At 42.2% G+C, this 12,971-nt stretch overlaps 1 protein-coding gene and 1 long non-coding RNA gene across 3 annotated transcripts; both read left to right on the forward strand.

Annotated features, from left to right (window-relative positions):
- Window positions 1-1,694: 1,694 nt before the first annotated feature.
- On the forward strand, window positions 1,695-2,985 carry LOC120722651 (acyl-coenzyme A thioesterase 1-like). Its single transcript, XM_040013710.1, has 2 exons — window positions 1,695-1,771; window positions 2,531-2,985. Exons 1-2 carry the CDS (start codon window positions 1,732-1,734, stop codon window positions 2,965-2,967), a joined length of 477 nt encoding a protein of 158 aa, XP_039869644.1. The 5' UTR covers window positions 1,695-1,731; the 3' UTR covers window positions 2,968-2,985.
- Window positions 2,986-4,990: 2,005 nt separating this feature from the next.
- On the forward strand, window positions 4,991-9,996 carry LOC120722947. Of its 2 annotated transcripts, XR_005693647.1 has the most exons (5): window positions 4,991-5,029; window positions 7,840-7,908; window positions 8,008-8,185; window positions 8,278-8,362; window positions 9,913-9,996. It is a non-coding gene; the product is annotated as an uncharacterized LOC120722947 (long non-coding RNA). The 2 variants fall into 2 exon arrangements; XR_005693646.1 differs by lacking the exon at window positions 4,991-5,029 and having other exon boundaries at window positions 6,500-7,908.
- Window positions 9,997-12,971: the final 2,975 nt, after the last annotated feature.

Genomic DNA, 12,971 nt, shown 5'->3' on the forward strand with positions numbered 1-12,971 from the left:
ACACAAAGCCTGCAGGTTGAGGTCCATGGCGGTGTCATCTTATATGTTGTCTCCAGGTCAAGGAGACAACATATAACATGGATAGACAGACAGATTTCAAAATAGCCAGCTGGAATGTTAAGGGGTTGAATAACGGGATTAAGAGGAAGAAAATATTAACATATCTAAAGTGATCAAGAGTTGATATAGCCTTTATTCAAGAAACGCACATGTGTAAGTCAGAAGCCTTAAAACTTAAATGTTCCTGGGTAGGTAAAGTCTTTTCCAGTCCTGGAACTGGTAAAAGTAGGGGAGTGTCGGTTCTGATTCATAAAGCAGTTAGCTTTACTGAAACAAAAGTAATAACAGATAAGGAAGGTAGATTTATATTTATGGACAACTACTGGACACACCAATAATTTTATGTAATATCTATGCACCTAATGCAGACATACTCGCCTTTTTTCACAACCTGTCACAGTATCTTTTGGAATTAGAAGGTGCACAAATAGTGGTAGGAGGAGATTTTAATCAAATACTGGATAAGACCTAGATAGATCACGTCCTAGGAGAGGCACAGAGAGTAAATCTGTAGTTGCCATAAGGCAGATGACCTCAGATTTAGGTCTGAATGATATTTGGCGGACAATGCATCCAGAAGGCAGGGAATATTCCTTTTACTCTCCGCCTCATAATGTTTATACTAGAATCGACTACTTTCTTATTTCTGAAGCCTTAGTGAATAACTCTATAGATTCGAGTATTGGTAATATAGTATTCTCGGACCATGTGCCAATTTTTCTATGTCTTGGAAATATTTTACAGATTCCTCAAAGCCGCAGATGGCATTTAAATGTGTCCTTAATTAAAGACTCTGGGTTTATTAAATTGATAAGAGATGAAATACAATTTTACAAACAGACAAATAATCGAGAGGACACTTCATTGGCTATTTGGTGGGATGCTATGAAGGCATACTTAAGAGGGAGGACAATTTCTTACGCTTCCTTTAAAAAGAAGGCAGCTAACAAGAATATCATTACGTTAGAAGCCAAATTAAAGGCACTTGAGGCAGTACATTCCCATACAAAAGACAGAGTTACGTTGAATAAAATTGTTAAAGTTAAATATAAGTTGAATGTACTGTACAACAGAAAGGCAGAATACGCTTTATTTCGCATTAATCAAGCATATTGGGAAATGGGAGAAAAGCCGAGTCGTTTATTAGCATACCGTCTTAAACAGAAAGACAGTATGAACCATATCCCAGGCATACAACAATCAGATGGGGTTATTTCAACTTCTATTAGACATATAAATGATGGATTCAGGGCCTTTTACAATAATCTTTATTCTACACAAGGGAGTTTAGATGAACAAAAATTCGAAGCATTCTTTACTGATTTAAACCTGCCACAGCTTTCTACTACTGACCAGCAGATTATAGATGCTCCAATTACAGTGGAGGAGATTACCCGTGCAATTAACAGTATGCCACTTAACAGCGGCCTCCCATGGACAACATGATAGAGCCTGCCTGAAACTAGGAGAAAAATTGAAACGGGAGTGGCATTCAGGGAGGGAAACGTGGGTGTACGGGGCGCAGGAGCCAACCCTGAAATGCGCAGGGGTACTCTGGGACCCCCGGGGTCCGGAGCTGCCCCAAAGGGGAGCACAAGGGTTAAAATATTGTTCAGAGTTATAATTTTCTGGAGGCCCGTGAAGGTGTACGGGACATGTGTATCTATTGCAATGGAGGAGGAGAAGAGAACGGCAGGGAGAGATGCACGAGGTTAGCTGAACCAAAGTGAGAGACTCAGCTAGTTTTACTGAGGTTAACTAGCACAAAAGAGTGTATGACTAGAAAGCTAACCGTGTGAGAGCTTCGCAACAGATTGTGGGTGAAGTGACTTTTTGTTTCAACGGTCGCACCACCGTGTAAAACTGTGTTTCCAGCTACGACTGCCGAGGCTAAAGGCTAGCCCGGAGTCGGAGTACAGAAAGCTGTATCTGAGTACTTCATACTTTATAAAAGAAGTCTTTACTGATGGGTGCATGGGAGGGTATCTGGTGCAAAGGTATCACATTAACAGTGGCTGTGCAAGAGCTATTAAAAATTAAAAAAAATAGGACACAGAGTTTCTGTCTCACTCTGAAAGATCCTGCTGTGCTGATTTGCTGCCCAGTGTAAAATATTACTGCCACTGTCTGAAATGGATCTAATATTAACAGCTTGTTGAATTAACAGTGGGCACTTATAGTGTGGTTGCTTGCTTGCTAATCATACGTATTTAAATTGGCAAATTTTTTGAGTGGAGTTTGGTGTAAAGCATTTCATGCACACTGAGCACAAACTGGGACAGTGGATTATTTTAAACACTGCATGGTAGCAATGGCACCCTTCAGTCTTTATCTGTCTCTCTGTTTGTCTGAAAACATAAAACAATATGTAATATGAATCAATCTGTCTCTGAATCTTCTTAGAAAAAGTATTGTGTAAGGGGACTTTTTATCTTACATTCATAAAGTCCAATCTTTTTCTCTTTTTCAGAAAAGATGTCCTCTCAAGTGAGACTGAAGCTGCTGCCAAGCATCAAATGTATGTTTGATGAGCCCATTCAGGTGAAGGTGGCCGGGCTGAGGCCAAGGCAGGTTGTCAACATGAGAGCCAAATTAACTGATGACAAGGGAGCAGTGTTCAGCTCCTCAGCCACCTACAGGGCTGATGGCAGTGGGGAGGTCGACCTGAAAAGAGACCCCTCGCTAGGTGGGAGCTACGTTGGAGTAGAACCCATGGGTCTGCTGTGTTCCATGAGGCCACATACCATGCACAAAATATATCTAAAGACAAATGCCATAAACCCCCAGGTGGTGAAGTTTTCTGTGAATGAAGAGGAGGGCAGATTACTGGCAGAGATGACAAATGAGAGGCTTCTGATGAGAGATGGGGTCACCAGGATCTCCGTCAATGAAGGGAACATCCGTTGAGTCTTGTTCACTCCTCCACTGGAGGTGGTTCCTAGCTTTCTATCTTCATTTTAGTTTAGTTAACGTTAACTAGCTTATAAATCAGCATTGTTTCCTTCATCTCAGAAATGAAACCTTTGCTGCTGACGAGAACCTTTTTTTCCTTTCTTCCAGAAAAAGGTCCTTTTCCTGCTTTGTTTGATATTCCCACTTTCATATCTGAGGCAAGACCCAGTCTATTGGCCAACAAAGGTTTCATGGTTCTCCCAATGGCGGTGTACAATAAGAAGGGTGACAATATCACAGAGACACATCTGGACCACTTTGAAGAAGTGGTGTACACCCCACCCCTGGCGTCGTTGCCCACCTCTCAATTTTGAATACACGTAGACATTGAGGGCTAGCAGGAGGGACTATGCGCTTACCTGCTGCTCTCTGGCAGGTAGCTCCATGCCCTCCTGGGTTTTAATTGCACCTTAGAACACACATGCATCAACACTACAATGAGCGGGTGGAGGGAGGTTTGGAGTCTTCTCTCACCCCCGTTCTCTGCGGCCTGCTGGAGCGGGGGGGCTAGGAGGAGGAGTTGGCCGTCCGACTGCGGTCTGGAGTGTGGGGCCTCCCTGCTGCTGCGGAGTCGGGGCGGTCTGCCTCTCCCCACCGCAGGGAAAAGGGTAACACCACCTGGGTCTGGGTGCAGTTCCCCCCTCCAGGGGCAAGGGTACCTAGACCCGGTTCGTAGAGTACGCTTGGGGAGTGTGACCGTGTGTACAGCGTCTCTTTATGTCTGTCTCCATGTTGGTTGAGTGTGGAATAAGTGCATATGAGAGCATGAGGGTGGGAATGGATGTTTGTGTCTGTGTGTGCCTGTATGTCTGTGTCTATATGTCAGGTTGGGTATCAGACGCCACCTCTCTGGGGACATCTCAGGCCCTCCAAGGTTTGGAGGCCTATCTCCACCCACCACTACTTCCCCTGCCAGTGGCGGACTCCCTCAGGTGTCGGTGCGTTGGTGGTTCTTTGTGTCTGGGGGTGGGTGTCCGGGTACACACCGGCTCACTCCTTGGCGGCCGCTTATCGGGGCCTGGAGCCTGGGGCTCGCTCGGGCCACTCCGGAGGTGGGGTGCCCCCGGCCTCTCGGCCTGGGGCTCGGTCACTCAGGCACAGCTGGCTGGCCGGCGGAGCTCACGGGCGCGTCACTGCAACTCCCCCTGGCTTCTGCTCCGCGGCTGCTGAGTGAGCCCTCATCTGGGACTCTCCTCAGCTCTTACTGGGACAGTGGCGCGGCTGCCCCTCTGTTGGTCTTCCTTGGTCTCTTGTGTTCTGGGGGCCTCTGGATGTCTGGAGTCTTGATCTCCTCCATACCTGCTCATGCCCTGGAGGACGGGGCTGTGGCTCCCCACACTCCCTAGCAGATCGTTACATGGAGAAACCTTTGGAATGCAAGCATGCTGATCCACACAGGTATGCACACAGGTGTACACACGGGTATTCACAGACGCGGACTACAGCTTTCTTGGCTGCTGCCTCAAAGCACATTGTGCGCTGTCTATCTTGCGTGCTGCACAATATCGTTTATTATTTAGTATCTACTGATATCTACTGCTAACTAGTTTATTGTGATGGTGCCGTTTTTTTTATTTATTATGTTGCTCTTTGTTGTTTGCTTTCTCTTCTGTTTTTTTTTCTCCATACAGGTGACCCAGGAGTTTTGTTCTTTTTTTTTTTTTTTTTTTTTTTTTTTTTTTTCCCCCCTTCTCACCGTCTCTTCTCCCATTTGGTTTTCTTTCTCTCCCTCTCTTTCTTTCATTCTTTCTCCCTGTCCTATCCTCCAGTCATGTCTGTCCCGTTTGTAGCAACTGAAAATAAAATAAATTCATAATTATAATAAAGGTCAATCAAATGGACCAATATGGCAAGGCCATGACGATCCACTTGGTAAAATAAATCCGCTTGGCATCTTTCTTGGCCTTAAGACAACAATTCTGATGGCTATAGATCCAAACGGGACACAAAAAAAAAAAAGAAAAAAAAAAAAAAGAAAAAAGAAGCAGCAATGAATTTCTTAAAACAGCAACCAAAGGTGAGTGCAGAAAAGTGTTTCATACTAGTTACGTGTTTATTTTTTTTTTCCCCTTAAGTACATGAGAGTGACTATCTTTTAAAAGATTTAATTGATTTCAGCAGTTGAAATTAGAATTTTCAGCATGCTGGACCTCAATGTGAACCAACAATGTGCTTAACAAAAAGGATGACCCTGTAAGTGGGCATTACATTTTTCTACCGCACAAAAACAATTATGACTGATCTTCTTTGGGAAACGACGCAGCCGATCCTGCCGTCCCTGACTGGATCTTCTCCCACACATCATTCACGCCTGACCTCGTCTCTTATCTGCTCCTTTTCATGAAGAAAAAAAAAAAAAAAGAAAAAAAAAAGAAAAAAAAAAAAAAAAAAAGAAGGGAAAAGCACCTTGCCCGCTAACCTTGCTGTATTAAATATTAGCTAGCAATTTGCAGCCTGTTTTTTCCTACTTATTATCTCAGTCTGGGACATTCTTTTCAGACTCCCTTGGCCCAGAAAAATATCCCCCTTGTCACAAAACAGCCGGAGGCCGAGTACCAAAAATCAAACCCACGTGCAGAAAACTCAAAGCGGAGGCTGAGGAAAGGGTTTAACAAAGGTTTATTAACTAGCACAAAAATGACGTTTACAATAATACTTGACACATGGGGCGTGAGGGTCTTGGCCAGGGGAGAGGGATAAGCAAGGGGACAGGTCCAAGAAAGCAATGACAGCTGGCTGGTGATTAGGTACGTACTGGAAGAGAGGAGAGCAGTGTTAGAGCGGTAGCCAATGAGTTCTGGAGAGGGTGGAAGCTATGAAAATCTTCGTCTTACTGTGCAGGTGGGAGATGGAAGCATTGAGGGAGAGGTGGTGCGGTCCAGGTGGGTTTGGTAGTGTGTGGCAGCTGTCCTGAGCGGTGACGGTCCCGAGGTGGTGTAAGGGCAGGAGGGCAGGCAGGTGAGGCAAGGAGATGATTCTGAAACCAGATTTCCAAGATGAGTGGTTCAGTGTGATGGAATTTCCAGGAGTAACTAGAACACAAGATTGCAAGGTTAGTAGATCACTTGAGATTCATCTACATGATGCGTGAGGCCTGGTTACCAACATAGGGTAATTGACGAACTGGCGAGGAAGCGGTGTCAGCAAGCAGCTTAAATCTCCAATCTGATTGCCTCAATCAGCTTCAGGTGAGGGAGGCTGTAGGCCCCGCCCATGGGTGGATACCAGGGAGGTCCAAACCTTCAGCGGAATTTTACAGCCACACACCAAGACCATGACACCCCTGACTTTAACTAGTTATGATATGCAAGTATGTTTGTCAACATGTCAGTCTCAATAATTTAATTCACCCATAGCACTTTATTGATGCATTTGACCTTTATTACAAAGAGTGCCAGCTTTTAATGAGCACAACTGCAATGTGTATATAAAAATCACGAAAAAAATTAGCTTTATTTAATTATTTAAATCCTTACATACTAAAGGAAAGGTTATGTCTCTGTAAGCGGTGTACTCTCAGAGAGTAAATCTGTGGATCCCAGGTGGACTACCTGCTGTATTCCTGTAGCTAATGGGGATCTTAAATCACCTTCGGCAACCTTATGGAGTAATAAAAGAATTTTAATTGGAGGGACATCGGTTGACTGGTTACAGTGGCGTAAAGCAGGCATCCTTAATGTATCAGATTTATTTGGCTGTGGGACTAAATGTTTTTTAAGCTTTGATAAAATTGTAGAGTTATATAAGTTGCAGCGTAATCAATTCTGGAGATACGTCCAAATACATAGTTCATTATCGAAGTGGCTGGGAACCCCCTTGAGTTGTCCTGTGGGCAGCCCTGTGGAAGTCCTGCTCTCAAGATCACCCTTGGGTAAAGGCATTACCTCTAAGATTTATCACTTATTGCAAGAACGGTCAGCTGACCCTCTCCTTAAAGTTAAGGGCTACTGGGCCCAGGACATGGCATTGGACATATCTTCAGTTGAATGGGATTCATGTTTTCAAAATATTAATACTATGTATAAAGAAACAGGCAGTAGATTTATTCAACTTAAGATAATCCATAGGTGGCATCGAACACCGCAACAATTGTATAAATGGAACCTGGCCTCTACGGACGAATGTTGGAGATGTGATGGTCAAAATGCTTTGATTTTACATATCTTATGGAGCTGTTCGGCACTTCGGGATTGGTGGGAAAATATAATGGAGGTAATTTTCAGTGTTTTAAAAAGGAGATTTGGTATCTCACCAAAACTGTCCATACTTGGTATAACCACAGAACTTTCTGATGTAGATTTTTCCAGTTATACAAAAAGATGGATTATTTTGGCTCTTACTACGGCCAAACGGGTCCTGCTAAGACATTGGCGGAAAAAGAACCCCCCCTCCCTATGAAGAGTGGCTAAAGACAATGGCTAAGTTGGCGTCTTACGAAAAAGTGACTTATGGTTTATTAGACAAATTGCATCAATATGATTGTATTTGGTCCCCCTTTACAAGCTGGCTTTCTGTAACTTGAAGAACAGAAGAGTAATGACAGAGTGGTGGTGTGGGAATTGGTGTGCGAAGAAAGAATAGAATAACTTCTCTTTGTTTTGTTTTGTTTTTTGTTGTTGTTGTGTTGTGTTTTGTTGTTGTTTTGTTTGTTTGTTTTTTTAAACTATTTCTTTATGTAGTTATCCTTAAGCTCTGTTATTGAAGTTTAAAATGAAATAAATAAAAATTGTTGATGATAAAAAAAAGTTTAAACTTCAAAGCTCATGCATACATGCACATCCAGTGCTCAGTGTCTAATTGTGTGTTTGTGTTTTTACCTTTTTGCAGTAGCGTAGTGAAACATTTGGGCGGTGGATAAATAATGGAAAATAAAATTCAGACTACAGACGGCTTCAGGTGAGTACACGTGGTGCACAAGGACCAAAGCTCACCTTCTCAACCTGGACAAAATGAATTATTTTACACTGATACTGTAAACTTTTGTTTGTGTGTCAGGTTTCCATACATCGGAAACAGCTGCTGCATCTGTAATTCTGTCCATCCCGAGGAGAGTCCACACTCTACATCAGATGCTTGGCTCACCTATAATGACGCACAGGTGCTGCACACAACTGGATCTGCAGCTTGTGAGGAACAGCAGCACTCAGCCTACATCCTGTTTTACAAGATTAACGTAAGAAGACACAGCATCTCATCCTGAAGTGAGAGAATGGCACGCAGCTGCAGCCTAATCCAATCTCTCTTCTTTTCTTTTTCGGTGCCCAGACACCCTTCAGTTTCATCATGTCATCCCTAAAAATAGCTGTAGAGTTGGATGGAGGATGAAGACAGCAGAGAGCAAAAGAAACAGGTAAGAGCAGACAGGTAGTCAGAGTTAACAAAAACTTCTAAAGCCAGTGTAGCTTCTGTTTTGAACACATTTATTGATGACAATTTTACATAAATAAGCAGTGTGTTATACTGTTATCAGATGTGGAGTCTCACTAACCACTTTAATAGTGACTTGTGTCCCAAATACTGTTTATTTGTCTTAGTTACAGATAGTGAAATAAAAATGGAAAATGATTGTTTCATAATTGTATACTCAGCTTGGTCAAGACAATAATTCGAGAACGAGAAGCGTAGGATTTTGAATTGATACCATTGGTGCATCTACTAAAGTTCTGGGGTCAGTTTGAATATCAGTGACCTTGACCTTGAGTTCAAGTTTTCTGAAAATCTTGTGAATGCTACAACTCTGTGACGAGAAGTAAGTCTCCTAGGTCTTTAAATTTGTATATAGGTGAATCTACTAGGAAGCTGAAGGGTTGCACTGCGGGCCATCTGTAGAGGTGTAGAGTCAACAACCTGTCTCTGAACGTGGACAAAACAAAAGAGATTGTTGACTTCAGGAGATCACAGTGGGATCACTGCCCACTTAACATGAATGGATCCTCTGTGGAGGTCGTCAAGAGCACCAGATTTCTTGGTGTCCACCTGGCGGAGAACCTCTCCTGCTCCCTCAACAGCAGCTCCATAACCAAGAAGGCCCAGCAGCATCTCTACTTCAAGCAGAAGCTGAGGAAAGCCCATCTCCCACCATCCATTCTCACCACCTTTTACAGTGGGACTAACAAGAGCATCCTAAGTAGCTGCATCACTGTCTGGTATGGTAACTGCAGCGTATTAGATCGCAGTACTCTATAACGGATTGTGAGAGCAGCTGAGAAGATCATTGGAGTCCCTCTCCCCTCCTTATAACACCCGCTTGCTGGAGGACCCCACACAGCCTTCAAACACACTCTTCACCCTGCTGCCTTCTAGAAAGAGGTCCCAGAACATCCGGGCCCTCACTACCAAACTACGGAAAAGTTTCTTCCCACAAGCCGTCAGACCCCTGAACACTCAGTGACTGCACTGGCACACCTTCGCACACGTCACTACCAAGCACTTATCTGCAGTATCTCACACTCATACACATACATACAGACACCAAGTTACTTTTGCACAATACTCAGCATTTTGCACATTTCCATTGTCTTGTGTCTGTATCGTCCTGTTCTGTCTAGTTTTGCACTGTTTTGTCTTGTTTATTTTTGCAGTTTATGCACACTGCACTTTATGTAGTCCTGGGTTTGTCCGTCTATGTCATATATAGCACCAGGGTCTCGGAGGAACGCTGTCTCATTTCACTCTGTACAGTACCTCTGCACGTGGTTAAAATGACAATAAAAGCCACTTGACTTGACCTGTATTTTGTAGCAGTTGCTTGGAGACGAGTGCCATACAGTTCAAATGAGCATACATTCCAAAATATGCAAATTAGCCCCATATATCATAATGATGATGTTTGCTGTTCAGGGTATGAACATTCTATGCTGAAAGTTTATAAATATACAACCTCTGACTGCTTGTTTTCAGTTGAACTTTTGCAAAGCTGAGGAGATTTTCGCTGCAATCTCATCAAGTCCAAAGATGTTTAAACTTCTTTTTCACCGAAGGTAAGTTTGAAGAGACTCGCAGCACGTTTCTCTGAATATTTTCTTATGGTAAATAAGCATTTTTGAAACTTTTAAGGAAGCTTCTTGGATGATTTCTGTAAAAACTGAATTTTGAATCCAAATGAAGGATATTGTATTTTCTTACCATATACTTTGTTTTATGCCATTACTGATGTTGGTTTTCTTGTTTCTAAACAGAAATCACACAAACAAAACGTGGCAGAGAAGGAAATTCCTTCTACGTCTCATCAGAGGTAAAGAAATGCGCCACTCTTTAATGCTGCTGGAGATATTTATAGCAGTGGTTTAGTTGGAGCTGTTTTATTTCCCTTTTATTGGTGTTTTGTATTTACATCTTTTTTACTACTTCTAGTCTTGTCTATAATTTATATTGATTCAGAGATTAGCGTTTGAAAATGTAGAGTGTAAATGTACAAAATACATGATTTTGTTCCATTACAGTTATTCATTTTTATCTGCAATCTCCAGCATGTACTCCTTGTTAAAAATTTCCACTTTGAAAAATAACATTTACACTTTTGTCCTCATCAGCATCCCGGATGCTTCTGTTGCTGAAAATGGTCAACAGAAGAAGAGAAAATGGAGACACCTCTGCTGTTCCTCGGTTTGCTTTTACACAAAACATGTGAAATGCACATTCTCTTTAAATTGCACTTGTTAATTTAAAGTGACTTTACTTTTTTAATAAACTTATGTTTGTTCGTCCTCTGCAGCAAACTGACAGCGATGCAGAGGCAGAGAGCAACACTGTGAAGACACAAAAAAAGTGTCGCTGGTTTCTTTTTAAATTCTGGAAGGTATGTTTTATGGAAAGAGTCACTGTCATCAAGCATTTACTCATCACAGTTAAATGCGAAGAATTAAGAGCAATTTAGCACATCCATGTCATTAAATTAAGTTCAAAGATGTTTAAATGTTTTTTTTTTTCACAGAAAGGTAAGTTTGAAGAGATTTTATTTAAAGATATTCCTATATATCTGCTTCATGAGCTGACAGCTCACTAAAGTGATAAATAATATGAAATAATACCAAAATTTTCTAACTGGACACTTTTCATGGAGAGATGTTTGTTTTATGCCATTACTGATGTTGGTTTTCTTGTTTCTAAACAGAAATTACACAAACAAAACGTGGCAGAGAAGGAAATTCCTTCTACGTCTCATCAGAGGTAAAGAAATGCGCCACTCTTTAATGCTGCTGGAGATATTTATAGCAGTGGTTTAGTTGGAGCTGTTTTATTTCCCTTTTATTGGCATTTTTCTTCCACCTTGTGTATTTACATCTTTTTTTACTACTTTTGGACGTCCTCCAAAATGTTTCAACTTCAAAGCTCATGCATACATGCACATACACTGCTCAGAATCTTGACATCTTTCCTAATTTTGTGTTTGTGTTTTTACCTTTTTGGAGCAGTGTAGCATGCGGTGGGAAAAAAATAGAAAGTCAAACTGGGACTATAGACCGCTTCGGGTGAGTACACGTGGTGCACAAAGACCAAAGCTCACTTTGTCAAAGTGGTTAAAATGAATTATTTTACACTGATACTGTGAACGTTGCGCTTGTGTGTCAGGTTTCCAAACATCGGAAACACCTGCTACATGAACTCCTGCCTGCAGAGCCTCCTCAACATTGAGGAGTTCATAAGAGACATCAGGCGTCAGGAGGTTTTGTGGAGCACCGATCCAGAAGCTCAGCTCTTAAGGTGTGCTACTTCAACCTTCTACTTTCTTCAAAAACCTGAAGAACACAGAGATCTAACAGCAGAAATGTCTGTTTACCCTTCCTTTCTACAGAAGGCTTATTGATGTCAGGGACTGTCATGAGTCAACAGATTATGGCCTCAAAGATCACCACCTAAGAGCTTTTAAGAAGGCATTCAGCAATCAAGCTCCCGAATACACCGGCAGTGCACAGAAAGTGCGTCAGCTATTTGGACATTTCGTTTTTTGCTTTACCTTCTGACTTTGATGTACTGTTTTAAATCTCTCTGCTTTTCTTTCAGGACGCTCATGAATTCCTAACATTATTCCTCAATGAGGTCAAAAGGCTCACACCTCACCTGGAGAGGAACGCAGCTCTCCTGGGCCAAAGTTATACCTGCCCAGTAGAAGAGCATCACATTTTTAAAATGGAAAACATGAGGACATGCAAGAGGTAAGCCTGTCTTTCAGAAACGCAGAGCTGGTTGCAATATTTTCATATACTTCTTTTCCACGTACCTGATCTTTACTTTAACTACGTTACTCCTGAAATGTGTAGCTGCAGTCACCAATCATCCCAGCAAGAGGAATTCACCCAGTTTGTCTCTTGACCTTGTTCCAGAGGGGTCTATTATAAACATGTTAGAGACATACTTGAAGGTAAGATCACAAATTCCAATAGAGTTGTCGTATCAGTGATCTTCACACACCTTTTTTGTTAGTATTTGTGTGTATGTGTGTGTGCATATGTTGAGATTTCTTTCTACCATAAAGCCTGTTTTCTCTGTGCTGTTGTTCAGACAAGAAATAGAATTTCGCTGTGATTGTGGAGGGACGGCCTCAGAACTGAAGTCGTCTTTTGATACACTGCCAAGGTGAGTAAGGTCACATCAGAATTGATCGACTGACCAGGTTTGCAAACTGTGGCGCATCAAATATCAGAGTTTTTCGAGACAATATTTGAGCAGTCGTTTTCTCCCATCTTCTGTTTGTGTTTGACACTCATTCTTCTTATTTTCTACCTTGTTTGTGTTTTTTTTTCTTTTCTGCCAGAGTTCTGATCTTGCATCTGAAGAGGTTTGGCTTTACACAAACCTACAACATTCAGAAGGTGGATGACCCCGTCAGGCTGCAGAGGGACTTGGTGGTGTCATCCAATCAGGTAAAAACAGACTGCAGAACGTCTCAGGCTACGTCCACACTAGCCCGGATAGATGTTGAAAACTCCGTGTCCACACTAGCGTTTTCAGTCATTTTC

The sequence above is a fragment of the Simochromis diagramma genome, unplaced genomic scaffold, assembly GCF_900408965.1.
Source record: "Simochromis diagramma unplaced genomic scaffold, fSimDia1.1 OVJJ01000205.1, whole genome shotgun sequence".
NCBI lineage: Eukaryota > Metazoa > Chordata > Actinopteri > Cichliformes > Cichlidae > Simochromis > Simochromis diagramma.